The sequence below is a fragment of the Trachurus japonicus genome, chromosome 18, assembly GCF_045865225.1.
Source record: "Trachurus japonicus isolate A0001 chromosome 18, Traja_1.0".
Taxonomy (NCBI): Eukaryota; Metazoa; Chordata; class Actinopteri; order Carangiformes; family Carangidae; genus Trachurus; species Trachurus japonicus.
The window spans coordinates 16,048,423-16,074,355 of NC_140924.1; the positions used below are offsets into that span (position 1 = coordinate 16,048,423).

Here is a 25,933-nt window from a genome sequence, read left to right on the forward strand (position 1 = left end):
CCTGGAAACGTACTTGAAATCCTCAGGAAATCACAGACCAGGAAAAGTAATTTATTAACTATTATATAATTGTATAAATATTATGTGTTCATATAGTCTCTGCTATTTTTACAAAAATATCTATCTTCGCCCACTTAGCACAAGGTCTGTCTGTCGTCTGATCGACTATTTCCTGATCTGTTCCAGTTTTTCTTGCTGCTATAAAAACAGATAATTTGAGAATAATCAGATTCAGAGTTGTGTTTATTCACAACACACTGTTGGATGAAAGAAGTGGAGATTAATGCTGCATCCAGTGTTGTGTGTGTTTGTGTGTTTTACCTCCGCTTTGATCTGAAATGTTTCACAAAAGAGCATCAGAGGTCAAAGTCTTTCTCTCTGTTTCTCTCTCTGTTTCTCTGCAGGCAGATGGATGGTGGTGATCCCTCGCTCTGGAGGTGTGGAGTGACAGATGACGGAGGGATTGATACCGCGGGAGAAACGGAGAACAAGAGCAGTAACGCCACAGAGGGTCAGCGCCGCCGGTGAAAAGAAGCAAAGGTCAGACACGTCGATCGGTGGAGGAAGAAGAAGAAGAGGAGGAGGAAGAAGAGTAAGTAACTATATCTACTGGTACTGGAACAACAGACTTTCTTTCTTTCTTTCTTTCTTTCTTTCTTTCTTTCTTTCTTTCTTTCTTTCTTTCTTGCTGTGATCTTTCTCCCTTTTCTCCTCCTGAACCTCGACTTTGTAAAACACACACCAGCCACAGTGTTCACCGCCACAGTGCTCAATATTTCTGACTGAAGCAGCTTCAGAGTTGCGATGTTACGATGCGGCGCGGCGCTTTGTGTGAATTCCTCTTCATCCGCTCTCCCTCCCTCTCTCAGTGTTCTGGTCTTAGCTTTAAAGCTGGTGGCTGAAGGAGATATAGAGCCGCTGTGTTGTAGGCTACACTGTACCACAACAGTGACTACACAAACACACAAACATACGCTTCAACTTCCTCGGTTTCAAGTCATGTGGTGAAACAACAGCCGCTGTATTTCGTTTTTAATGCATCTTTTAAGGACCACAGCAGAGACTGAGAAATTGCACAGCAGGAAAATTGGAATAAAGTTTTTTTTTTAATCAACTTTTTTTTCATTCAGCAAAGCACCAGATTTAAATTTAAATCAGGCAACCATAAGAAATAATCTGCCGATTATTTAGGTGGATATGATTAAAAACAGACTCAAATCCCCTCCAAACATATCACAATAATCATTTGGATGCAAAACATCACGTCTGGTTAATCAGATTTTAACAGGGACTTTATGATTCCTTCTGACTCGCTCTCAGATCTTCTCCACATCATTTCAATAATCCTGAAATATCAATAAAAAAACAAACAAACACCGAACCCATATGGATTGCATCTGATTGTAATAAGGAGACGATCATTCATGACATCGTCTGAATCATCTGGCCGTGATGTGAAGCTGGTAAATACTGAGGGCTTATGGGAAAAGAGGTGCTAATTGATATCTGCTCAATACAGGCGTATATATATAGTTTTATGTAGAAGCAGAGGAAGAGCTTGCTTTGTTATAATGAGTAAGGCAAGGCAATTTTATTTGTATAGCCCATTTTTACAAACAGTTTGTCTCAAAGGGCTTTACATGGCATCGTAGCAACATCCTCAGTCCTTAGACCCTCACATCGACTGAGGAAAAACTCCATGGAAAACCCTTTTAACAGGGAAAAATCAGAGAAACCTCAGGGTGAGCAACAGAGGAGGGATCCCTCACCCAGGGCGGACAGACGTGCAATAGATGTTGTTACATACAAAACAGTTTATAGTTTATGTATGGGTTCGAATCCCATTTGGTGCTAGTTTGGTGCCTGCATTAACAAGCTCTTCATATAATGAATATATATGTGAAAAGTTGTGTTTTGTGTCATTGTTAGTAAGGGAAGTGTAATGTAAGATAATAGCATGGTGGACCAGCTGGATAGCTCAGTGGGTAATGGCACAGACTTTGGAGGGTTGGGGTTCAAATCCGACTCAGGACTAGAAGAAGAAGGAGACAGCAGGTGCGTTTCCATTACCCCTGGAAATGCGTAAAACTTAAATATCGCAAATAAAAATTATATGGAAACGCCTATATTTTGAAAAACCTCTCAAATATCGCCAAAACATTTTTATGCTCTGATGAGGTGGTTTTTCGTACGTGTTGATATAAGAGTGTATCGCAAAAGTGTAATGGAAACACTTTTTTCGCATTTACACGTCACTCCATGTCTGATCAGATGTGATCCTGTTGGTCATTTTTTCTGTCGTCCCGTCTCGTGTACCGTTTTCAACCCAACCGGGTTATTTTAATAAAACGTTGCGTGTGAGGTCCAATCATTCAACTTAATCTGATAACTCCGGTGGTGTCACATAATAACATGTCCGTGTGAATAACCAAACAAGAATTTATTTTACAAAACTAGACTTTTACGAGAATTACGGCTCATTCGCAAAAAAACACCTTTCAATGGAAACACCTGCAAATAGGAATTGTACTTTTTTTTTATTTTAGAAATATCGCTTTTATTTTGCAAAAACCTGCAATGGAAACGCAGATACTGTGGCCTTGGGCTTGGCCATGTGTGTTTTCAGTAAAATGGGAAAATGGGAAGAGAGACTAGGGGAACAGACTCTCACATGATCGTCCTGGTAGAGTAGGTAACAAACATCTTGGATGTTCCTAATAATCTGATATAAAACACCTGTGACCTTTGCCATGGTGATTGTACCTGCTTAGTTTTAACTCAGTGAGATTCAGTTAAAACCTATACCTCTAAGACTCAGGCACACAACTTAAGTATCCAAACTGTAATCACATAAAGGAAGAAAAACATAAATCCACATAAACATTCAGTTTGGAGCTATTTGCGGTCTAACTCCCTCCGTCCTGCTTCCTGCCTCCCTCCACTGTTTTATTTTATCTCACAGGGCACAAATGGCTTCGGCTCACACAAGAGCAACAGCAATTAACACCCACAGTGACGTCTGAGCCTGCAGCAGCCTGAACATCATCATCACCGGCAGCAGCAGCAGCAGCAGCAGCGAGGCTCCGTCCATATCTGAGCTGCTGCTCTCTCCAGGAAGTGGAGTGGAAATGAATGAAAATGTTTTACAGTCACAAGACCAATTATAACCCACAGAAGACAGTGATTGGTCGACTCGTGCTCTCAGCTCCCCCCGGGCTGCGTCTGTAATCTTTGGGACCAAAAGCAGAGAAACGGAGTGTTTTCTTTCTTTTTTTTAAAGAAAACGATTGATTAGGAATGGAAGAGATAATTGTTAGCTCGTGTCCTGTGGTCGTCGGGTGATTGGTTCAGCTTTTTTCTATCCTCTGTCGCTTTTCCCATATCTCCCCACTCATTTCGTCATCTACCCCTCCTCTCCTCCTCCTCCTCCTCCTCCTCCTTGTCTCCCTACTCTCTCTCTCTCTCTCTGATGTATTGCAGCTTTATCAGTCTGGTTAAATGGCTCGCCTGCAGTGCTCTTTATTTTGCTGTGAACTGTGCTGATACTCTCCCTGAGAGGACGAGATAGGTTGTAGCCTGAACAGTGTAGAGGTGATAAACACTACCACACACACACACACACATATAAAATTTGTGTATGTGCAAATCCATACATTATTCCTTATCATCTGTAGTTATTCAAAGTTGTTTACACCGTTTTCTCTTTTTGCATTTTCATTTTTTTATTAAAGCGCAGATTCACTTACTTTCAACTCAGACCAGAAACCACACAACTTGACTCTTATTGACTTCATGTCTTGACAAAAAATCAATTAGTCCTGATGGAGAGTGGGGTTTGTAGCTTCCAGTAAATATCTGACGGTGTAGACGTGTCTCACTGCACTGTGAAAGCAGTTTGATCCTGGTATATTTTCCAAGTTTTAAATAACGGCCCAGTTGGGTTAAAGCGAAGCCCAGTGTGCAGCTGAGGTGACGCAATATGATGGGGAAAAGCTGTTTGATACGATCCGAGTGGAAAAGCAGTGGACCTGACCTGAGGAACTGAGTGATTATACCCGCTGGTTCAGCATGAAAAACATCCTCAGGTGTTATTCTGACAAGTGATAGCAGGTTGTACAGGTGAGATACGACAAAGAATAACAAAATGAGTGAACACTGAGACGCGTTCTCCATCTTAATCAGTCATAGCATTTGTGTTTTACTGTTGTTTGAGCCAGAGCTTCTTAGCTGGAAGATCACGGTATTGTTGAATAGGCTACATGTAATGCTGCATATATGACTGTTCGCTAGATTCATTTACCTAAACTTAACCAAACCCTCATGTTTATCATTTCCGGGTGTTAAACTTCCCACTTATTTTTAAGTCAGTCGATAACAAAATTCATGTCTGCGTTTTAAAAATGTAGCTAAATTAGCTAAACATATCTTAGCATGAAGACCAGGATCAGAAGGACACAGCTGAAATGTAAAAAATAAATCTGTTATTTTATCTGGTTTTGTAGCATTAAGTGTTTTTATTGAATATTATTTGACTTGAAAAAACATCAGGAGGGGAAATGAAGTTTTTAATGATACTGAACATTTATTTTAGTCTGATCAGTACAAAAAGCGAGTCGTCAACAACAAGCAAATTTGATGAAAAAACAAGAGTTTCTTGCAAATCAGCTCAGTACATTTTGTGTAATCCTGCTGAAAAACAAACAGAAAAGCTGAAAACTGAACCTCCTTGGTAAAACTAAATAAGCTGATTCACTGTTCCTTATTTCACCATCCAACTTTGCATAATGGTGTTTAGTATAAATATGGTGAAGAATGAGGACAACATGAGCAGAGTAAACAGATTGTTTGTTACCGATCTTCTCAATGAATCCTCAGCAAGAAAGTGAACAGGTGTCTTTCTCCGACCGTCAAACTGGTGCTTTAAACATCAGAAAACAGACGTATGAATCATTTCTGTGAAGGTCAAACAGTGTGGGTTGGTTTTGGCAAACACCTTGTAACAAGTGGTGGCTGTTGTTGTTGCAGAAACACAAGAAGCAACACACAAAAATGCGTCCGCCTACACACACACACACACACACATATCTAAATAATGTGAATGAATAATTTTGTTTGCAGATAATCACACGTAAATGGCCAATTTTTGCATGCACATTTATTTAAACAAACAAAAACAAAACCGAGAAAAATGAACACACAGACTGTGATACAATAGATTCACATTAGACAATACGGATGTCAGCATGCCCACAGTATTAAGAAAAGCAAAGAAGAGGTTTTATCATTGTGCTTATAGCAAATAGTGGAATATGCACACAACGCGCACACACACATACACACTTGGCCTCTTCTGTTCCCCTTGTATTATCACAGACTCAACACCCACTAAACTATTTAAGCTGGAGGCCTGGGTCCGTCTGGAGATGTGCTGGAGACATATATATACACATGGACACACAAGGAAGCGCACACACCCATTCACTTTCCATTCTTACACATCTGCCCACACATATTGAAAAATGTCTCATTGGTTTTCACTCTTTCACGCTTTGTTTTACTGACATATTGCACACACACACACACACACACAGACTATTCCACCTGTCCTTGAAGACATTTATTCGCTGCTAAATCACTAAGCTGTCTTGAGTGGTAAAGGTAAATAGAGAGGACAGCCAGTTCTTCTGCTCACCCTGCACATGCCCTGCAGTGTAAACATCAGCAGTCTGTTTCATTTAAACGCCACAGGTTTATTTTAAATGACTATTTTTATACGAGGGATACACGTATGTCACTAAATGTATGGGATTGTTCATCTTCTTTCTTAAAAACTCACAATCAATATGATGAAGAGGTCCGCGAGGAGGCAAATAACAAAGACAATATGGGAGCAATACAAACTGAGTGGGCGGGTTGATGGATGGCAGGAGTTGGAGGAAAAAATGGAAGGAAAAAACTGGCGAATGCAAATGGAAGAAATGGAAGGTACAAAGGGAAGAGTGAAAAATTGGAAAGGTTATTTTAAAAGCACGAAGGAGGGTAAATGGAAGGAAGGAAGGAAGGGAGGCTGGAAAGATCAATGCACAATGCATGCATGAATGTGGAGGGAACTGGAAAGTACAAATGCAGCAACAGCAAGGAATGAATGTAAACTGTAGGAACAGGAAATTCAAAAGAATCGGTCTGATCCTTTTTCTCTTTGTTGTTGCCGTCTGTTTTTTCCACAGAACAACCTCATCCACCTGAAAGACGAAAATCCATGTGTGACACCTCGGATTCGACCAACCATACCAGCCAAAAATACAACAAACCTCAGACACTGCGACTAAAACTCTCTAGCAAAGACCAAGGTGGACCGGTGGATACAGAAACCTACAGACATGGATATGAATGATTCAGATTTTAGCTCAATATTTGGGACTCTTAAACTTCTGGTTACACCATGTGGTGACTAATCATCAAGAAGCAGCAGCAGCAGCAGCAGGTGTTTTGACTCATTGTTTACCTTGAGAACTCGTCGCCAATGATTCATTGGCAAGAAAGGGGAGATTCATCCCTCAGTGGTCAATCTGAGGGCGTTTGCAGCTAGCAAGACTTTACGGGACTACAACTCCAGAACACTTGTAGGTAGTTCCTCCCTCACCCCCTTTTCCCCATCCCTGTCATTCCCTATCCCCTTACGATGTACCCTTCCTGTTTCCCCCTAGATCCCGTTTTCGTCACTGTTGGCTAAGAAACTATTTTAAGACAAACTCTAAAACTCTTCAAGTAACTCTCCCTCAATGTCCAGTGAAGCTCTTTCCATCTTCTTCCTCCGTCTACTGGTGGAAAAGGTGGATTAAACTCCACGTTTCTTTCCAAGCTCCATTCGGGTAAAGGTCTCTCTTTGGCATGGGGGGCCCAGCAAGGGCTCTCCTCGGAGGGTTCAGCACGACCACCTCCTCCTCCCTGGACGTTGGAGGTCGGACGTCTTGGCCGAGCAACAGCCCGCTGGACCTGAACCAGACCCTGGGGTCGTGGGGGGGCGTAGGTGCCGGAGGCGCGGCGGCCATGAGCGCAGGTCTGGACAATTTTACGGAGTCGGTCACCAAGCAGGAGCTCAAAGAGAAAAACTGGCCGGCGCTGCTCATACTCGTCATCATCGCGTTGACGATCGGCGGCAACATCCTGGTGATCCTGGCCGTGTCGCTGGAGAAGAAGCTCCAAAACGCCACCAACTTCTTCCTGAGGTCGCTGGCCGTGGCCGACATGCTGGTGGGCATCCTGGTCATGCCGATCTCCCTAATCAATATCCTCTATGGTGAGTCCCAAAAACACAGCACATCTTGAAGCTGGAGATACACAGAATTTAAATGAGCAACAAATGTAAAATTCAAGGTTTTTGATTCTTTTCGAAATGTACTCCTTCAAGATTACTCTTCTGGCCTCTCAGTTGGTTTTGTTTTATTCCCAAGGACATTTAACAAGAGTAAGATCTGTACAACCATTCATCTTTATTTGATGAAACTCGACTTAAAAGCCAATAAGTGCTTGTAATTATTGTTTTATTCTTAACGCTTTCTCCTCTTGATTATTAGAGACAAACATGTAAATCTGTAAATCTCACTCAATATTTAAACTATCACCCCCTCACCAGCTGTTGCCAGCTCACTGTGACTCGCTCCCTGTCATTATTTTTCCGAACAGTCTTCGGCGCAATCATTGAAATGATTATTGCTTCTCTGAGACTTTGCACACTGTTATTTTGTGAGTGATTCCAAAGCAAGAGGATGCCAACTTGATAATTGCAATATCGCACCAGCTATCAGCTGCTGTTCGTGCTTACAATATCCGAGCCAGGGTTCTGCATGAACGGCTCCATTATCTTAATAGGATGGAGGGAGGTTTGTTATACCGTAGGCTGTGAGAGTGAGTGTGTGTATCATTTCCTCTTCAATATTTCATCCAGATCTCCACATTAGCACCACAAGGGAAGAGTACATTTCTTACCGTGCACCCGTAAATGTCACCACCTGATTGCAGAGCTGATACAGGAAGGGGAAAAAAATCTCCTGCGGAGCCGTGTGATTGTTGCCCTTTGCAGTTTTCAGTGACAGTAAACCCTGATATCACTCACATCACTGACTTCCAAGAACTGTTAGCGCTTTTTTTTTCCTGGATGTATCTGTCGTTTTCAGGAACAGTTTGAAGTCGGGATTCCTACAAGAGACATTGAACCAAAGTCAGAGGCATGGTAGAAGTCTAAGGATATATAAGGCCTCATGCAGTAGTTGTTACCTTTTCTGTGGAGATATGGGCACAAGTCTGAACCAGCTGATGGACAGTTTAAAGCAGTTTGAAAACATCACAACCAGAGATATTATCTTTTTAAGTCCCTATTTTCTTCAAACCTGGTGTCTACATTACCCTCAATCCAACTTGACAACTAACAGTTTGAGTTGACATTCAAGTGTGATTGGTTAACAATCCTCAAACTGCTAATCACAAGCTCAAGGCTAATGGTGCGTTCTATTAGAAGTCGGATTTTCCAGTTCCTAGTCAGCTACGTCGTAGTAGGAACTTAAGTAACCCTGAGTACGCAATCCAAGATGGCCGCTCTGTGCATCAACAGTAATAAAAGCTGAATATTACGTTGTTCATCAACCACTTGGTCTTGTTTTTAGTCGTGGCAACAGATTTATGACACTTCCACCTGTAGACATGTTGTTATGTCACTTTCCTGCACAAACTATCATGTAGTGTGTTGTTACCGACTGGTGTCAGCTAACAAGGCTAACAACAACTGTTAACAAAAGGGTTGATTTTCTGACTTATTACCAACTCATAACTGGAACATGGTCGATGGATGTGACTTAAAGTGACCCTAAGATAACATCTAATTTTGTTGTTATTGCATTATGGGAAATGTAGTCTTCAGTGTTGCTCTCTGACATGCTTGGGCCATACATTCAGAGTATTTCAGCCTCTGCTGCTTTAGTTTCAACCTTTTTGACTTCTGAAATACATGGAAGGACAAAATTAAGTTTCTTTAAAATAAAAAAAAAGAAAAGGCAACAGATAAATCGATGCTGTGACAAATGAGTACCTCACAAACGTGGATCCCACACATATGAGAACAGTACTCAGATGAAATCCTAATTCCCTCTTTTGTCTTCAGTTGTTTTGTTGAAGCTCTTTTGTATTCTCAGCACAACTTGGCCAAACTTGGTGTATTCATGTTTCTGCTTTGTATCTGTCAGGCATCCTTCAGGAATACTAAACAGGGGACAGGGAAGGTTGATTGCTGCTTAATGGTCCGTGTATGGTCAATGGACACACTCGCTCGCTCACCCTGTGTCTGTCTGTTAGCCCAAGCCGCTGCCGCTGCTGCTGATTGCTCACGGCGGTAATCAATGCTTCACAGAAACAGCCGCACGCAGACAGAAAGAATGAAAAAAAAATGCTGACAAGTCTGTCTCTTTCTCTCTGTTTCACAAGCAGATGCACATGCACATCGAGACGGATCGGCGGTGTGTTTCTCCGTCATTTAAATACACACACACACACCCACACACCAGCCAGCGGAAACGCACACATAGCCGGAAACGCACACATACCCACTTGAGTGGAGCCTGGATCTATACCCGCAGTGTTATCCATCAGACTGGTACTTGACTGCATTGATCCCCATGGCTGGCTGAGTGATAGACCAGACCAACAGACACACACACACACACACACACACACACACACACACACACACACACACACACAGGAACGTCACATTGTGTTTTGACATAATTAAAATCATCAATGAATCATTTAGATCACAAATGATGGTGATGATGATGATTATCATGATAAAAGATGACGTGGATGGTAATTTAGCAACTTGTTATTCAGATACACGCGCACACACACACACACACACACACACTCTAATGGTCCTGTAAAGACATTGGTATGAGGTAAATGTTATTTGGACAGTTACAAGGATTCATAAAATCCTGTGCCTACATTACCCACAATGCAATGCACCATAACCACCAACAGTCAGAACTGAGATTCAATTGCGATTTGCTAATGTAGCATCAAGCATGGGATTTCTGTGTGACTCCCATAGACTGTAAAAAATATGGACGTAGTATCCGTGACGTCACCCATTGGTTTTGGGGAGTCGTTTTTGTGACTCAAATATGGCGGCCTGAACAGCGCCATGTTGGATTTACCGGCCGAGAACCCGCCCACTGGCCTCGAAGCAGCTGTCTCCGGACCGCTCCGGTTTTTAAAAAAATTCACCCCCCTCAGACTGTGTGCGGGGTAGAAACTATCGATTGAGACCAAAAAACGTGATGACACCAGGCTTTGATCATGTTTATTGAGGATGTAAAATCGGCGATTTTAACATGGGGGTCTATGGAGAAATGCTGCTTTCTGACACCAGCTCCCAGTGGCAGCCGAGAGGATTGCAGTTTTTTGAACGCGGAAGTGAGCTTCACTTCTTAGACCGACAACTGCCCCCTTGGACCCCACACATACTACCTGCTTCTTCTTTCAGTTGCATTATGGGAAATGTAGTCTTTAGCGTTTATGGAGCTTCACCTCGTGCTCAGGCCTTACGTTCTTCTGCTTCGGTTTTGACCTTGTGCCAAGACAAACATGCTAACATGCTATGATAGAAGTCAAGAAGTCGTATTCGCTGAACCAGAGAAGCAAGAAAGATTTTTGGAACGAGTGTAAATGAAAATGTTCATTTCAGGACCAGTGTTTTTGAGTTGGAGTTTGAATTTTCGACTGCCAACAAATTACGGTCCTGCTCTTAACACAGTCTTGCATGTGTGTCCTGAGGAGTTTTTTTTATTTTCTTGGCTCAGAGGGGAACTAAACCAATTTCACACTTTAAACAAGTCCAGGGAAGCATTGAAAGAAGTTGTGCAAAGCCTTCAGACGGAGCTGAGTGAAGTCTCTCGAATGTCACTTGGTTTCTGAAGAGCGTTGAAAAATGTAAAAAAAAAGTGAAGTGAGTGTGGAGTGTGAGCTCAGCAGAGCTCAGCAGACCTCCGCAGCCCGCTTCACATCTCTGCGTGAGGCCAGCAGCTCGCGGCCACATTAGCCTCTTGAAAATAAATCCATTTTTACAGTGTGACAGCGCCGGGATTTCGGTTTGGCAGGACAGTCTATTTAAAATGAACGTAGCCAGGAAGTCGCCTGGTGCTGGAGGAATTCACACAGTTGAGATGTAGTTTAATTTCAAATGCAGATTGTTTTATAAGAGACACCTAGACAGGGTGTGAGACTGTGAAATACTCTGCTCATTAAACAGTGGATTGTAAAAACCAGCTAAGTCGATGTGAATCTGCGTGGACATGGGGAACTGTTTGATCTCCACTAATGACAAAGTGTGTGTAAAGCTTATTTTACACAGAAAATATCTTCATTTTTCTGAACCGTCTCACCGCTCAGCACTAATTAGACATCCAACCAATTACTCTGGATGTGATCTCGGCTATAAAGGGAAGAGAACATTGAAACAAATTAGTGTAATTTAGACTCATTTAGTTTGTTTTCTTACTTGGCTCTTTGTTTGTGTACGGATGAACCAGGAGAGGGAAGAACCAGGGACCCAAAGGTACCCTCACACATAGCATAGTTTGTAATGTCGACTATAAATCTCCTTAAACCTCGAAACAGTGCAGTGTGGCTTGCATTGACTCATTATATATATGTGAGGCATTCAAGGAGCATCTGTTCATCGTTCTATAATAGGCTGTTGGGCATTCAGGGGACATTAGTAAATTACAGTGTTGGTCAATGTGGGGCTTTGTGTCTACAAGTGATAAAAAACACTTATTAGTGTATTTGAAATGAGATGATAATAGATATGTTACATTAAAGAAAAAAAACACATTTCAAAATAAGAGCACAGACAGGGCAGGATGGATAAATGATGAAGAAAATGAGAAGAAACAAAAGGAGCAGAAAAGGATAGATCGTATTAGTAGTTTTACTTACGTTAGAGAGAAAAACATAAATAATTCATGTTTTATCTATCCACATTTACTTCTTAGAAACTAATGTGACCTCAAGTTAAACCAGTAACACCATTAAACGTTCACCTCCTCCAGTCTGTCTCTGACTGAGAGCTGTTTTGTTTATGTCTTTAAATCAAAAACCTTCTTGCATTATTACGCTCCACAGCAGCAGTTCAGCTGAAAATGCATCTCATTAAATCTTCATTAAAGCAGCATCATGAACTCCAAACGTTGTTGTTGTTGAATGAGACCGAAGTCTTTTATAAACAGTGTTTATCTGCAGCGCTCACACTGGATCTGAGTCTCTGTGTGTATTTACCAGAAAATCCACCACAGCCTCCAGCCAGCTGAGTAACACCTTCAGAGTGTGTGTCTGTGTGTGTGTGTGTGTGTGTGTGTGTGTGTGTGTGTGTGTGTGTGTGTGTGTGTGTGTGTGTGTGTGTGTGTGTGCGTGTGTGTGATGCTGTGCCCCCAATAAGTGTTTGACCCTTTGAAAAGTTACGCAAGCGCGGGCCTCCCACTCAGCGCACGCACACACGCAAAACACACAAGCAATCGCGTGATCCACTCCACATGCATCACATACATGCTACAAATCAGAGATGAAATGAAAGCGTGCGTGTGTATTTGTGTGTGTGTAGCTTTAGGTCCTGTCCTCTGTAAAGAAAGGACTGCTCATATGAAATAGCTGCAGGCGTGAACACACACACACACACACACACACACACACAGAGGGACTGTGCAGTGTGTGTGTGTGTGTGTTGTCTTCAGAAAGCTGACACAGCTGGAAACCAAACAGCAACAGCGTCGGGCTCCTCTGATGTTCTGCACTCAGATATCTGCATTTTATTCTTTTCTTATGAATATTTTTCTCTCTAAGAAAAACACGTCTCATTTTAACAAGAAAATAAGACGATGTTTCAAAAGATTCTTCAACAAAATGATGCTTTGAGTCACTTTTTTTTAACCTGTTCGTTACCTGTGTTTTTTACGATGGTGTGTTTGGGCCATATACAGTAAGGAAAAGATTATATAATTGTTTGTTTGTTTTTTTCTTTTCACCCTCTCTTCTGGCTCCTGTCATAGATTAGGAGCCAGAAAAAGAAAAAGAAATCATGACCAAGAGTTATAAATAGGAGAAAGTTAATGAACTTGATTCCTGCTGTGACAGCAAGTATAGCCATGTGTTAGTGTGCATTTTTGAGCTGTTTATTCAGATTCAAGGTGACTTTATTTGACTTTTATTTTCTTTTACAGCCTTGTGCTTAAATAATGATAATACATTTTATTCGTTTAGCACTTTTAATAAGATTAAATGCAGCTCAAAGTGTTTTACACATCCAAAAAATTTGAAAATATGTTATATATTGGGATGTAAGACCATAAAAACAATGTAAAGAAAGATTCAAATGAGGTTTAATTATTTAAAAGCAAGGCCATAAAATCTTTTGAGATTATTTTTTTAAGCTAAGTACCTACTGTAAGTCCCTTCCCTGAGTGTAGCTCTCCTGCTGGTGCCTAATAGAGTGAGGATATCATTTTAGTCGGCTAAGTGGCCTTCACACCAATTAAACTAACAGTCTTATCCCTGTATGAACGAACCTGCTGATCTGATTCCCTCTCAGCTTGTCGCCACTCGCTCCCTGATGCTGCGTTGTCATCGCTAGCAGCTCGGCGGTCCAGTGCTGAGAGAGTAAAGACATGATTTCAAACCCCATGACCCCCCACAGAGCACTGAGCCAAACCACCGACTCTACAGGGTGTAGCACTGTATCACCAGCTCTGACCTTTGACCTTCCTGTGGAGCAGGGGGAGGAACAGGAACAAGTAGCGATCTGAACCTCGGGGATCAACAGACTGTGGAGTGTTTCTGGTGGTGGTCTCTGTGTTTTCCTGCTGAGAGTTGAATTATCATTTCACCCACAGCTGATGACGATGTAACAGCTGTGTTCACCAGGTCAGGAGACATTTTTAGTCAGTGTTTCTCAAGGCATCATGGGTAGCTATTTGTGTTGGTCAGACCAGGCAGTTAAACGTGTGCAGACAGTCGTGATCCCTGGAGGATAAATCCTGTAATCCACCGTTCCTCTAGTGCAGTGGTTCCCAACCTTTTTTGGCTGTCGTGACTCCATTTTGACATCGCAATTTTCTGGAGACCCTCAATCATGCTCCAGCTCAGATATTTTTATATGCTGCATTTTATTTGAACTCAATTTATATTTGAGAAAGTGAAAGTATAGATACAGTTGTTTAAGATTGTGTGTGGTGTTTGTAATCATAATTGGTGGTGTTGGTGTGAAGGTTGTTGTTTAACAAGAGTTTCAACCAGCTTTGTCTTTATGATACAAAATGTTTGAATACGTCCTCTGTGCAGTGCTAGCAGCTCTGGGAAAGTTGGACATGAGTGTTGAACCTCACAGCCAGGACATAACATCTTCATTTAGTGATTAAGATGTCCAATTAAAAGCCTTGTATAACCTTGTTTTTCTATCTTTTCTCTCCAATGATTTCCATAATAATACATTAAGACATATTTTAAACTTTTAAACATGTAAATGAAGTCCTTGTCGACAAAATCAGTTGCAAACTTTATTTAATGACTCAGATTTCCTAGTGTGGGTGCAGAGTTACACAATGGACATTGTTATTCATTTTTCTTCGTTGTCAAGTTCCTTTTCATAGTCTTGTCATCTTGTTCTTTAACTAAGATTCATCAGAATTCATCAAACCTTGAGTCCTTTAAAAAAATCCACCACACAACACACACAGGGAAGCTCTGCTCTCTTAATGTTCACATCTTTCTTCCTTAGACTACGTCTGGCCTCTGCCCAGCGCCCTCTGTCCGATCTGGATCTACCTGGACGTGCTCTTCTCCACCGCCTCCATCATGCACCTGTGCGCCATCTCCCTGGACCGATACGTCGCCATCCGCAACCCCATCGAGCACAGCCGCTTCAACTCCAGAACCAAAGCCATGATGAAGATCGCCGCCGTCTGGACCATTTCTATAGGTCAGAGCGCACAAACACACACAAACATACACACACATACACACACACACACACACACAGACCACGTGATGGCGCTTTTATATGATATGATATAGAAAAACGGTCGGAGCCTTAATTACAGTTATTTACACTAAATCAGCAGCGGCCACATTTGCATGAATGTGGTGTTTTCCAGTGAAGAGGAAGAAGCCTTTTGATTTTCAAGACACCCATTTAATGGCAGCCTATCACTGAAATTGAATTTTACAAATATGAGTCTCTTTATTGTCATTAGACAAGATTGGATGGTTGCTGTCGATGGTGCAGAGGAAATAAAACCACACACATAGGATACTTACAGTAAAACAGGTTAGAAATATATAAAACAGCCACAGCTCAGGTTATTGAACATTAGTTCCCTTTGAAGTCATCGCCACAAAAACACTGTGATGGGAGTAAATAAAACAGATACTAGGTTTTAAATCCTGAGCCAGGACGGAGTCAGTTCCCTTCTCGTTTTATTTACCTACACTGTAAAATATAATCTTCAATGGAGGTCAATGGTGTTTTGTTGCCAGAGCTTTCAGCAAAGATTTTTTTTTTGCTTATTTTTTGTAGATAGTTTTTAAGTGAGAATGATCATTTATGCATTTAATTTTTAATTTCTTTATGTTTTCAAATGATGATTATGTGATTTTTGTTGGATCTTGTACGAAACAAACATCTGGAGAACATGACTTGTAGTCCTCTGTGACATTGTAATGTTTGTGGTTCAAACAATTTTATATTATTCAACAAAAAATGCATTAATCTTGATATAGCACTTGGCCATTTAGTTCTATTAGACGTTCAGGGGGGAAAAAGCACATTGTTGCTTCTAATATAACACATTTCAACAGGTACAACTTGTTGTTTTTCATAGTAAAGCTTTGATATGGAGTCAGCAGCCTCTAAAAAAGTTTGGTGTCACACTTGAAGCTTTCACACAGACTTTATCGGGCCACCGAAGGAAAGATCCACCGCCTCATATTGTCTTTATGATTTGGGTGAACTGGCCCTTTAACGTCACGAGTTGAAGCTTCAGAGCTGCTGATTTCACGTTTACGGTCAGTTCAGGGGCAGGATGTGTGCCGTGTGTCGTGTTGGACTTTATTTTATTGGACGGTTGTTTTTCTGTGTTAATTTATCCATCCCTATAGGCCCACACACACAGACACACACACACAGACACACACAGACACACACACACACACACACAGAATCACTAGATTGATGACTCTTATTAAACCTAATGTCTTTCTGGGATCCCTGGGCGCAGCTCACACCTCCTGTCTGTCGGAGGCTCTGGTCGCTGTGTTGACGCTCAGAGCAGCAGCTCATTGTTACAGTTGGAGCTGATTTGCATCACATAACTTTTTTTTCTTTCCCCCACTCCCCAGAGGTGTTTGCGCCTCTTTTTTTTATATTCATCTCTATCACTCCAAAAGACAATAATATGCAAATGAATCAGCGACGTCCTCTGAAAAACTTAGGGCAACTATTAGCAGTAAATAGCCAGGAGATATTAACTAAGGAGCTGCAGCACAGTGTCGGTGTGTTTGTCGAGTGGAGATCCAGTGCAGTGAATCACAGAGGAATGGAGACAGACTTCGCTGTTCTCTGGTTTATTTTATTGCATTTTGTTTCTCATTTCAACACGATATCAAATCAGACCTAAACTGGTTTTAAGATGCAATAACTGTGTAAAAAAGTAATTGTTTTTTATTTCCAGAACAATTTTTTAATAATTTTCAGAGTTTCCTCAAAAAAACTAAACAATGACAGGAAGGTGAGGAACATTAGTCACTGAATAAGTACAGAAATAATAATAAAATAAAACACAATGTGCAGGGGTATAGGCTAATGTAGTTTTCAGGGTAGTGTCTGAGTGTGAATTCAACTTTCTCTATTGTAATCACACAAAAAAACAGGAAATCAGGAATATGCGAGCCAACGATTTCCAGATTCTTCTTCGGACAATCAGAGGAAGCATGAATAACATCGAATTGATTATGCTTCACATTTTAATCTCAGATAATCTGGCTTCAGAATAATGTTGCACCTTGAACTGTACGAGGCTCAGACCAGTGATAATCCCATCGAACACTTTGGCCCATGTACTAAGAGCTGCCTCCTCCTCTCAGGCAGATTTAGTTTTATGAGACTCTTCGACAATAAAAAGATTGCGACATAAATCTGAAAAAGACAGAATAATCATATTAGTTCTCGTATAACGTAAATATCGATGAAGTAATCCCAACACAGAGTCTGTTCAGTAGCAGTTGTGATCATTTACTGCAGATGTCTAAAAAGTAGCTTCACTCTAATTTCCTTTTCGTCCTCCCTCATCACTTGGCTCCTCTCCCTTCTCCTCATTAGAGAAATCCTCTCAGCAGTGTAATGGCCTGGAGCAATGTGTTTGTTCCTGTGTGTGTGCACGTGTGTGTATGTGCATGTGTGTGTGTGTGTGTGTATGTGTGTGTAGTGCCTCCCTCTGAGTAAAGTGTTGAGGGATCAGATGACTTTTAAAACTTTCTCCCTCCTCCTTTGTGTCTCTGAACTGACGCTGCTTCGTGCCCTTTAAGACCCAAGAGGGCGTCCATGTCTTCAACAACCACAAACACACACACAAACACACACTACACACAGAGTGCATCATTAGCCTACCTTCCTCTGACCCTACAGTAAACACAGACCACCAAACCCCCTATGGACAGATCGTGTGAGGTCGTAGCTCAAACGTTCCTCTGGAGGGAAAATGTATTTTCTCTGTGGGACTGAACTGTAAACCCGTGAAGAGAAGATGTGAAGTGTTTCTGATGTAGTGAACTATATACGTTGACCTCACACTGAGGTGGACACAGGAAACAGAGCAGAGAGACTTTAGAGGAGGTGGTGGACACAGACCGAGTGATTCCCTGCTGCAGCGTGTGAGACTCTTAATGTTCAAACAGCTGCAGTGTGATCATTAGTGATGTTTACTGTGGAGACGCAGCAGCAGCTGTCAGGCCTCCCAAACCTTCTCTTCTATCCAATCTATAATCATTATAATGATACATTTTATTGTAAAACGGAAAGGTGAAATCCGGCAATCTGATTGGTTGTTAACCGTGGTATAATGAGCATATACCACGGCTACTATTCTAAAGCCTTATCACAGCGTAGGCTATCACTCTGCGTCAATCACGTATGAATGGAAGTTGTTGTCATGTGTCCATGACAACGGACTGTTGCAGTCAGTAGCCAAAGACAGTTGGTGTTTTTACAATGTTAAAAAATGGACTGAAGTAGTTGAATTCACATGTTTAAAGTTAACTGTCACCTCCGGGGAGGGTTAACAATGGTAGAGGGGATTGAGCAGTGACTTTCACCTGAAAAAAAAGACAAGGAGAAGACAACACGCAGAGCTAACTTCAGAGCTAAGGTCCGGAGAGGTGGGACTATTTTTTTTCACAGTGGGGCTATTTTATTCGAGAATAGATGTATTTCTGGTTGAATAAAACTACATGAAATTGATTGCGTATTCCTCTTTCATGTAGTCATTATTGGTAACCGTTTTATAAAAACAATATATCATATGTATATAATGAGCATATACCGCGGTCTGTCCTGATATATTGCTTAATTATAGCACTTTCCTAAACACAAAGCGCTGGTTTTCAAATAAAAACCAATATGAAGGCCTCCTGACCTGACATTTGTTGCCACTTTACGTCTGTAACTGTGAAAACATGTAGTGAAGATTATTCCTGACAGATGGAGCCCATCGATTTATTCAGGTACCAGGTTCCTCTTCACCACCTTCTTCTTCATCTTCTTCTTCTTCCTCTTCTCTCCAGTCGTTATAAATCCCTCCGTTTTTCCTCTTGGCATTTCCTTGACCCCTCTAAAGGTTTCTGCGCCGCTACATGCTGCTGTGATTGAGGTCTGAGAGGGCTTATACTGATCAATGCCGAGGGATTAGCAGCAAAACAGCCGCTTCCTGTGGTGTAATAACACACAAACACACACACACACTTTGTTGGACTTGAAGGTTGTTTCAGTCCATCTACGTAACATGGACTTTATGTAACTTTCTGTGTACGTTGTAGGAATTCACTCAGATTTCATGATCAGAATGATGTCTGTGTCTGTTTGACCCAAAAAATGAACTGAACCAAAAGTGGGCGGGGCCTATTTCAGAAGTTGACTTTATTGCTTTTTTTGCAACAGTTATTGTTTAGCTATTGAGCTATAATGCTAATAGCCTTTTTACATATAAAAATTAATACAAATTATGTACAGATTTTGGACAGTGTTGGATCATGTTACTCCACTGGCTGCATGATGATTGTTTTTACATTTTAAATCTCTAAATATTTTTTTTATACATTTTTATATGTTAATATTAGCATTTTAGCTCAATAGCTTCTCGGTACACGCCGTAGCCGTCTTCTCCGTGTGTTTTCTGTAAAGCCTACAATACAGGTGCAAATGAAATGTTGGAGTGGCTTGCTAATGTCTGTCGAATATCCAACTTATAACTAACTTCACTGCAGTAAGGCTCAGGTTGAAGGAACGGAAAGTCAGATTAGCTTGAAGTGTCGGGCTTATATTAGCCAAAACCATGGTTACTGAGGTGGAGCTTATCTTAATCACGATGATGGAACTGAACTCTCATTAAAGTAAGCGAGACTCAGCCATTTAAACCAGACTTTGAGCTAAGCGAGCTTGATGCAACAGGTGCCCACTGCTCGTCCAGCTCCTGTTGAAATGTTGGAGCCCACGACTGTGGTGGAGTCGACTTTGTGAGTGTGAGCGATGACTGTGTAGAGGAGTGAAACAGAGCCGGGGTCAGACGACGCTTTCAACAGAAAAAGCTCTTTGAGAATCAGAGGCGGTGCATTAGCCGGAGTTATTATCACGGGTCAGAGGAGCAGCTCGGCCTCCGAAGCCTCGTTCTCACCTCAGTCCTTTACCAGCAGCTATTATATCACTATGAACGACCAACACACACCGACACACACACTCAGAGCTTTAGTGGTGTTTACTGAACTGCAGATTCAAAGCAGGTGGAACTCTCTGTGTTTGAGTTGGTCGTTGTTGATGGTTTTTGCATCTCTGTATTTCAGCTTTAGTGACTGATTGATATTACTCCACATGTTCTGTCCATATATGATCCTAGTACCTCACAGTCATAAGGGAATGATGTTGTTATTAACCCACTGCCCCACTTTTATTTCCTTTATCGTTCCGGCACCTTAATCTGACAGTAACAGCCCATGATGCTTGAGAATCTGAAGAACTCTTAGGGGCAGAAAAGTAAAAAGGCAATAAAAGGGAATGAAAGGTGGTTCATGCATAAAAAGTGAATTTAGGACGTGGGTCATTGTCTCACAGCCTCAGGCCACCGGGACGTCCCAGTTTCAGACACTTCACTCTGATGTTACATGGATAATTTTAGCAGATCGCCTGAATCTTACTGTCTGGTATCAATAAATGGACCAGGCCAAAGAATTAGTCAGTGATTGCTTTGTGCAGATGATACAATGAAATATGTATCTGTACAAGTGTACATGTTGATATACTGTACTGTATGTAGCCTATAGCATGTAACTGTAGGAATATGATTTGGAAAGAGACGTTTTGTTTTGTTTGTATAAACAACTTTGTAGAGGTGACAGGGAAAAAAATACATTATTTTTCAAAAATTTCTCTAAAATTAGATGGAAAACACAAACTTGGAAGCCAAAGAAATCACAAAAAAGAAAACTTTATACACACAAATCACATGTTTTATACTCCGGGAAATGTTGGTGTCTTGAAAGATTCAGTACAGGTCAAGCTACATCTACATGATTGTTTAATCAGTGACATGATCATCACATTATTACATATTATGGATTTTTTATATAGTATATATACACAGTTTTATGTAATTTTTCCCTGTTTTGTTCTCATAGTTTTTATGATGTCATTATTGTCACATCAGCATCAGTGTGTGTGACGAGCAGGATGACAGGATGATTGACAGGTGGTCTTCTCTCCTCTCGTCCCCTGCAGGTGTGTCCATGCCCATCCCCGTCATCGGCCTCCACAACGAGGACAAGGTCTTCGTCAACGGCAGCTGCGTCCTCAACGAGGAGCGCTTCATGCTGATTGGCTCCTTCGTGGCCTTCTTCATCCCGCTGGTCATCATGGTGGTGACGTACTGCCTCACCATACAGGTGTGTGTGTCTGGAAAACATCTGTCCTTTACTTTACTTCTTCTTGTTGTTCTTGTTCTTGTTCAACACTCATGACCTCCCTTTTCTTCTTCCTCCTCCTCCTCCTCCTCCTCCTCCTCCTCCTCCTCCTCTTCCTCCTCCTTCCTCGTCTTCTTCTCCTTCTCCGACACTAACGACTCTCTCCTTCTCTTCCTTCATCCCGGTGCTGCAGGTGCTCCAGAGGCAGGCCACTGTCTTCCTATACGAGGCCAAGTCGTCCTCCCAGCAGCCTTTGCACACACCAGCAATGACAAACACACTGCAGCCTCCGCCCAGCACCTTCCCCCTCCCTCAGATCAACACACCAGACTCACAAGGTAAACACCACAACAAAACGCCACAAACCTTCATGCAGTCGTAATGATCCTTTAAAGGGATAGTTCAACATTTTGGCAAATTGGCCCATTGCCATCATCCCTATAGTCATACAGTAGCAGTAGGTTCGTTACCTTTAATTGTCGATGCAAGCTATATTTAGAACGGCGGAGCAGAGCCGCGAGCTGCTCAGAGCTACGCTATGGAGGCTCATGGGATTTCTTGGTTTCCCTCATCAAACTCATCAAATACACAATCCAACAACTCCAGAACGCTCTGGTGGACAAGTTGTGACCTGCACATTCACCACACTATGAGATAATAACAGAACGTTACCAGACGGAGTTGTTTTAGAGGCAAATACAGAGACTGCTTGATGAATTTACCTCGAAAACAACTCTCATATCTCATAGCGTGGTGAAGGTGCAGGTCACAACTTGTCCATTGGAGTTGTTGGATTGTGAATTTGATGAGTATAATGAGAGAAACCAAGAAATCCCATGAGCCTCCGTAGCGTAGCTCTGAGCAGCTTGCGGCTCTGCTCCGCCGTTCTAAAAATAGCTTGCACCGACAATTAAAGGTAACGAACCTACTGCTATGACTATAGGGATTATGGCAATGGGCCAATTTGCCAAAATGTTGAACTATCCCTTTAAGGTAAATAAATAAATCCTTGATGCTCTTCTTTTGGCGCCGCCGACATCACAGAGCTAAAGGCTCCGCCCCCTCCGCCTCAGAGCAGACGCAACACGCTGAGCTGTCTGAAAGGAGCCGAGCCCGGCATACTGCTCAGCGCCTCCATGTCCGACAGCATCAGCATCATCCCCAGCTCCGAGGTGGCGTCCCAGCTCAGCTCGCCGGCGGCGGGGCCCGGCCGCAGCGACTCCTCCAGTTGCCCCGGGCGACGGGGGATGATGCAGGCCATAAAGAACGAGAGGCGGGCCTCCAAGGTGAGAGAGAGGAGAGTGGAGACCTTAGATTACCTGAGCTTGTTTTAGGTGCTTCACACTTATCAATCACTTGATCAGATTAATGTAGGCATTTCGCCATTTTCTTCTTCTTCTTCTTCTTCTTCTTCTTCTTCTTCTTCTTCTTCTCCTTCTTCTTTTTCTTGTTCTCCTCCTCCTTCTTCTTCTTGTTCTCCTCCTTCTTCTTCTTGTTCTCCTTCTCCTTCTTCTTGTTAGGGCCACGGGGCAAGCGCACCGGGCACTGGCCCCTACAGCTATGAAATAGCTGCAGGGGCCATTGCCCGGGGGTTTGATCGGGATTGGTATGCTATTACTTTTCTCAACAGTTTACGAATTTGTTCTCAACAGTTTTTCTCAACAGTTTACAAAATTTTGCATTGAAGTCAATGGGATAGGCAAAAAAAAAAAGAGCGAAAAAGAACAATCATTGGAGTTTTACAAACATCTACTGCTCAGGCATACTTTCACCTATAGAGACTTCATTTGAACTTTAAACAGTAGACACAAGTCTTGTGTATTGGTGTATTATTCCATGTTTTGATAGGTCATATAGTTTTTGATCAATGACCATGATCATTTTTGGAGAAATTATGAGATTATAATGGGTGTGTATTACACGGAATGTTCGTGTCAGAGTGCGTGACATCATCATGAAACTTTTCTCTTTCCACACTCCTCCCGGCCACAATTTACGCTCTGCACACATGATTTTTTCCAAATTTGTAGACAAACTTGTTCCGTCTCTCACAATCTGCTCAAAATATCTAAGAGATATACACAATTTGAATTGTCAGCCTTTAAGTGCGGCCACGTTTGTCTCTGCTCCTCATTGACTCCAATACAAAGATTTTCTGAGAGAAGCAGAATGGAACCCTGTTTTAAAATCGCACATTTCTGCAAAATATTTACTGTAGAAACACCAAAATCACACCGAATTGTTCAGGAAGTCCTTGTGACACTCTCGGTCTGGGTTTTTTCTGATAGGAGCTACCGTTTTGTCACAGTAAGCCTAAATGCGAGACCAGTGCAGAGGCAGAAAATGTCTTTTTCTTGACGTTTCTGTCTGCCTCAGCCTGGGGCCCCTATCGTCATTGGCAACCACCTCAAGTTGCTGTGGTAACCTCTGATTCTCAGGACAGAGCTCGTTAACTTCATAAACAATCCACCTGGAGCTCGTTAAATGTTTATAAACACATACACACGCTAAATCAGACTGACACAGGATGCAGCTCATAACATGTGTCAAGTCAGTCACACACACACACACACACACACACACACACACACAGACTCTAGAACCAGCTCTGGAAACTGTTCTCAGATCAGATTGAGCCACAGGTTTCATACAGTTCTCAGGTCAGACTTTATTCCTCCTGTTGCTCCCTGTTGTACTTAATTGACTTCTCTCTCAAAGCTCTGTGCTTATTATGGGCTGCTTTTTTAACTTTTATACCATTGCTTCAGGCACCTTAGTTCAAGTCACTGTCAAACACAACCACACACACCAACACATACAGGTAACTTCATGTGATTACAGTTACAGACACACACACACACACACACACAGAGAGACACAAACACCAACACACAGGTAACGTTATGTGATTACAGTTACAGACACACACACACATCAAAACACACAGGTAACATACACTTGCGCGCGTATGCACGCACTCCTCTCCCACACACACACAAACACACACAGGTAACTTCATGTGATTAAAGTTAGAGATACACACACACACACACACAGATATACACGGGTAACCTAATGTGGTTACAGCTCCTCCATATCAGTGCTTATAGAAAGATGATCATGTGTCTGTCTGATCAGCTCTGTCTTGACCTTAAGGTCGTGGGTTTGATTCCCATGTTGACAGAGATGGCAAAACTGGCCGTAGCTCCCCATGGTCCTATCAAACTTTCCCAGAGGAAATTTTCTAGTTCTTGTTCTTCTCCTTCTCCTCCTTCTTCTATTTCCTTTTCTCCTTCTTATTCTTCTCTTTCTTATCCTCCTTCTGCTTCTTCTTCTTCTTCTTCTTCTCCTCAAGGGGGGCGGGGCCACAATAAGCATCTCAATTAAAAAACTTTGACAACTCATGACAAACCAAATGTACGTGCTACAGTTTTGCAACTTTCACCAAAATGTTGCCCCGATACTTTTGTACAATTAAATCCAGTGAAGTCCATCACTCTGTTTTTTTCAGAAACTGTAAAACTTATTAAACCTTCCTAGTCTGTCTCTTCTTGCTCAGAATTAACCCGACCAACACATTTTAATTTCACGTCTTTCTTTTCCGTCTCCTCCCTTCAGGTCCTGGGAATCGTCTTCTTCCTCTTCCTCATCATGTGGTGTCCCTTCTTCATCACCAACGTCACCTCCGTCCTGTGCGGCAAATCCTGCAACGTGGATCTGCTCAACCACCTCCTCAACGTCTTCGTGTGGGTGGGCTACATCTCGTCCGGGGTCAACCCGCTCGTGTACACGCTCTTCAACAAGACGTACAGGAGGGCGTTCTCCAGCTACATCAGGTGCCAGTACAAAATGGGCGCCAACGCCGCCGGACAGAGTTGCAAACCGCTCCTGGTGCCGCCGCAGTGCCCGTCGCACACCGTCACCCCGCTGCTGTCGGGCGGGCACGGGAAGGCCGGCGTGGACCGGAACAGTAACTGTCGTAACGGCGGCAGAGGCGGCGGCGGCGGGGGCAACGGGAGGCTGGCGGTGGACCCGGAGGACACGACGGACGACGGGACGCAGATCGGGATAGCGTCGCAGAGCCTCTCCGAGTGCCAGAACGTCGGCGGCGTCGTGTCGGAGACGGAGCCGGAACCGGAGACGGAGACGGAGCAGGAGCTGTCGCTCGTCAGCAACCGTAGCCCCGCCCCCAGAGAACACACCAGCAGCGTGTGACGTCACGGCGGCGAGTTTTCTTGATGTTTTTTTTCACGTCGTCTTCTTCACCTGCAGACGCCGCGCCGGGGCCGGGGCCGGGGCCGAGCTGAGCAGCGTCTTAACTGGTTTCATCCGGAGACTCTTACTGGTCTCGGTTCAGGAGCCTGATCCCAGAGGAGCGTGGGCGCCACCGCCACCAGCGTGAAGAGAAACCATGACGATGATGAGTTTGTTACCTCACGGGTGAAAAAAAAAGTGGTGATTTTCCACTTCTGCTGTGGAATGAAAACCGATGTTTCCGTTTTTCTATTCGCCGTCCAAAAAAATAAATAAAAATGTTGCTTCTCACGCCACAAGCAGAGACTCAGAGCATCCGTCACCGCTCACACCTGCGCTCATCCGTCACATCGTACGTGGTGCGTTCAGGAACCAAGCAGCAGCAGCAGCAGCAGCAGCAGAGCGAACTCTCCTC

At 42.6% G+C, this 25,933-nt stretch overlaps 1 protein-coding gene across 2 annotated transcripts in view; it reads left to right on the forward strand.

The window, feature by feature from the left end:
- Positions 1–25,572, forward strand: part of htr2cl1 (5-hydroxytryptamine (serotonin) receptor 2C, G protein-coupled-like 1) — a 128,353-nt gene extending 102,781 nt beyond the window's left edge. For both annotated transcript variants that reach the window (XM_085759856.1, XM_085759857.1), the window contains exons 3-9: positions 405–592; positions 6,228–7,300; positions 14,822–15,022; positions 21,083–21,246; positions 21,458–21,602; positions 22,309–22,550; positions 24,883–25,572. In XM_085759856.1, the coding sequence (XP_085615982.1) occupies positions 6,892–7,300; positions 14,822–15,022; positions 21,083–21,246; positions 21,458–21,602; positions 22,309–22,550; positions 24,883–25,479 (1,758 nt within the window). In that variant the 5' untranslated portion in view covers positions 405–592; positions 6,228–6,891 and the 3' untranslated portion in view covers positions 25,480–25,572. The remainder of the gene's footprint in view (positions 1–404; positions 593–6,227; positions 7,301–14,821; positions 15,023–21,082; positions 21,247–21,457; positions 21,603–22,308; positions 22,551–24,882) is intronic.
- Positions 25,573–25,933: the final 361 nt, after the last annotated feature.